This window comes from Morone saxatilis, unplaced genomic scaffold, assembly GCF_004916995.1.
Source record: "Morone saxatilis isolate NCDOM2014 unplaced genomic scaffold, NCSU_SB_2.0 Contig2, whole genome shotgun sequence".
In the NCBI taxonomy this organism is placed as follows: domain Eukaryota; kingdom Metazoa; phylum Chordata; class Actinopteri; family Moronidae; genus Morone; species Morone saxatilis.
The window spans coordinates 27089044-27091869 of record NW_023339762.1 but is presented as its reverse complement, the minus strand read 5'-3'; the positions used below and the strand labels follow the sequence as shown (position 1 = coordinate 27091869).

At 46.6% G+C, this 2826-nt stretch overlaps 1 protein-coding gene across 1 annotated transcript; it reads left to right on the top strand.

The window, feature by feature from the left end:
- Positions 1-1169: 1169 nt before the first annotated feature.
- Positions 1170-2820, top strand: LOC118330704 (carbohydrate sulfotransferase 8-like; the record flags this gene model as incomplete). Its single annotated transcript, XM_035665356.1, is given in 1 exon segment — positions 1170-2820. A coding segment is annotated over 1 exon segment (1037 nt), but the record flags the coding sequence as incomplete, so codon positions are not given.
- Positions 2821-2826: the final 6 nt, after the last annotated feature.

Here is a 2826-nt window from a genome sequence, read left to right as displayed (position 1 = left end):
CACACACACACACACACAGTGGTTAGAGGTGGACAGACAGGGACACCTGCTGGACATCTGGAGCATTACAAACACATCAGTTACCTTCTGATCACGTTGTAGATTTTGGTCCTCAGATGATCCAGTGACACTAGTAAAGTAAACTACAGCAGCTCCAGATATAACAGATATAATATTATATCTTAATATAAAACACATTCAGTGAAAATCTAAAAAATAGAATAAGAGTTATATGCAGACAGCTTTTTATATACAGATGTGATTAATATGAAACATTGCACACTGTCAATATTTACAGTGTTTCAGAGTTTCTGTGAGTGAAACATGGAGGAAACCTGATCTTATGTTGTCTGAAGATCCCTGCAGACACATTATTATACATTTATTTCTTTAAACATTTATTATAAACATCTGATTATTAATTTTAGTCTCAAGAGTTTTTATATTATATTAAATAAACAAATGGTTTAAGGACATGATCCATCTGCAGTTTTCATCTTTTTAAAGGAAAGTGTGTCACTGCAGCTGTTTGGAGGAGGTCCTGGGATCAAATCCCGGACGAGCCCCTAGTGAAACCAAACAAATACGGTTCACAAAAGATTATAAGATCTTATTTTCTGGTTTTAATCTCTTGTTTGCAGTCAGAAACTCAGATGGAGGAAAGTTTAAACCATTCTGGAGACATTTTTCAGCTGAATTCAAAGATGTCTGTTATATCACCAGACTCCTTTGATAAAAACAGTAATTCTACAGTTTCTGCCTCCGTCTGTCAGTCTGTTGGTGTTACTGTGACTTTGGTGTTTAAACACATTCATCCAGACTAACGTTAGTCGCTGCAGATCGAGGCAGCAGGACACCAGAAACTCTGTGTTCTTATCAAAGTCTGGTGGCTTTAAAGAGAGCATAGATGGATATAACAATTAAAATATAAATATTTTAAATCTAGCGTACACTGAAACTGATATAGATTTTTAAAATAGGCCTTGTTTTGCTGCTGACCCACAGAACAACTTTTACATAAAAGCTCCTTTTTCTGAGTTTGATTTGAGCAAACGTAAAGAAAACATTTAGACAGTTTTTGATTAAAGTCGAAATCCACTTCCTGCCCTCCGTCTGCAGTTCGGCACACAAACGCAGGTTTTCAAAGAGTCTGTCTGTCTCTGTGTTGTAGGACCATCTGGTGACGGACAGCTCAGCTGCTGCCGTGCAGACTGAAGACGACGTTGCTGCAGTAAAGTTTAAAGTCTCGTCTCCATTTGAAGACTCGTCAGTCGGCTCCAAACAGCCCGTCACCAAACGTCACAGGAAGCTCCTTCTGAAGAGCAGCGTTGCAGCTTCCAGTGCCCCCGCCGGCCGTCAGGAGCGGCAGCAGCAGCTGGCGTGGACGCAGGAGTCCCGGCGCCGCCTGCTGGCCAACGTCTGCGCCAAATACCAGCCAGGTGTTACTGAGCGGCGTGTCTCTCAGCGGCAAGTGTCCCGGGTTTACGTGGAGGACCGATCCCGGCTGCTGTACTGCGAGGTGCCCAAAGCCGGCTGCTCCAACTGGAAGCGGGTGCTGATGGTGTTGGGCGGCAGCGCCACCTCCACGCAAGACATTCCTCACGACGCAGCACATTACGGCAACCACCTGCGGCGGCTGGAGAGCTACAGCCGCACTGGTATCACCGAGAGACTGCGCTCCTACACCAAGGTGCTGTTCGTCAGGGAGCCCTTCGAGCGGCTTGTGTCTGCGTTTCGGGACAAGTTTGAGAGTCCAAACTCTTACTACCACCCCGTGTTCGGACGCCCGATCATCTCCAGATACCGCGCCAACGCCACACGCACAGCCCTGCGCACCGGCGCTGGCGTCACCTTCAGGGAGTTTGTCCAGTACCTGCTGGATGTGCGGCGGCCGGTGGGGATGGACATCCACTGGGAGCCCATCAGCCAGTTGTGCAACCCTTGCCTCCTCAGGTACAACTTCATCGGGAAGTTCGAGAGCCTGGAAGAAGAAGCCAACTTCCTGTTGCAGACCATCGGAGCGCCGAGGAACCTCACCTTCCCCGACTTCAAAGACAGGAACCCGCTGGCGGAGAGGACTTCCTCCACAATCACCCAGAGGTACTTTGCGCAGCTGAACTCCACAGAGCGGCAGAAAGCCTTCGACTTCTACTACATGGACTACCTGATGTTCAACTACCCCAAACCCTTCAAAGACCTGCACTGACCACACTCACAGCCCTTCATCGCCTCCGTTTCTACTCACCTCCATTATTATTTTAATCAAACACTCAGACTGAGGCCCATAATGCACTGCAGCGCTGTCATATTGAACACCTGACAGTGAGTCCTGGGTGTCCACAGTCCCTCCGAGCAACTGAGACAAGTTTGAACGCGTACTACCAACCTGTGTTCAATGCCCGGTCATCTCCAGATACCGTGCTCACAGACCTTCATCTCCATTTCTACTCGCCTTCATTTTTCTTTCAGGTGCTCAGTTTGTGATAATGCACTGTAGTCCTGGCTGTTTACCCACAATGCAGCTGAAGAACCGTCTGAGCTGCCGGGATGTTTTATATGCTGCACACTGGCTTTAAATATGCACTATAGTCGTCTTCAGAGTGACTTTATCGCACTGCTTTCTTTCTATTTCTGTCATTAACAGACGAGTGAGTCGACTCATCGCAATCAGACAGGAAGAAGATCTGAGGCCATATTACAGAAACTTTATGAAGTTAAAATAAGATCCATCGGATTTATCAGTTTGGTGTCACAGAAGTAAATTAACTAACTTTAATCTGATCTTATCTCAGGTTAGTAAAAACACAGTCAGCCACCAGGGGGAGA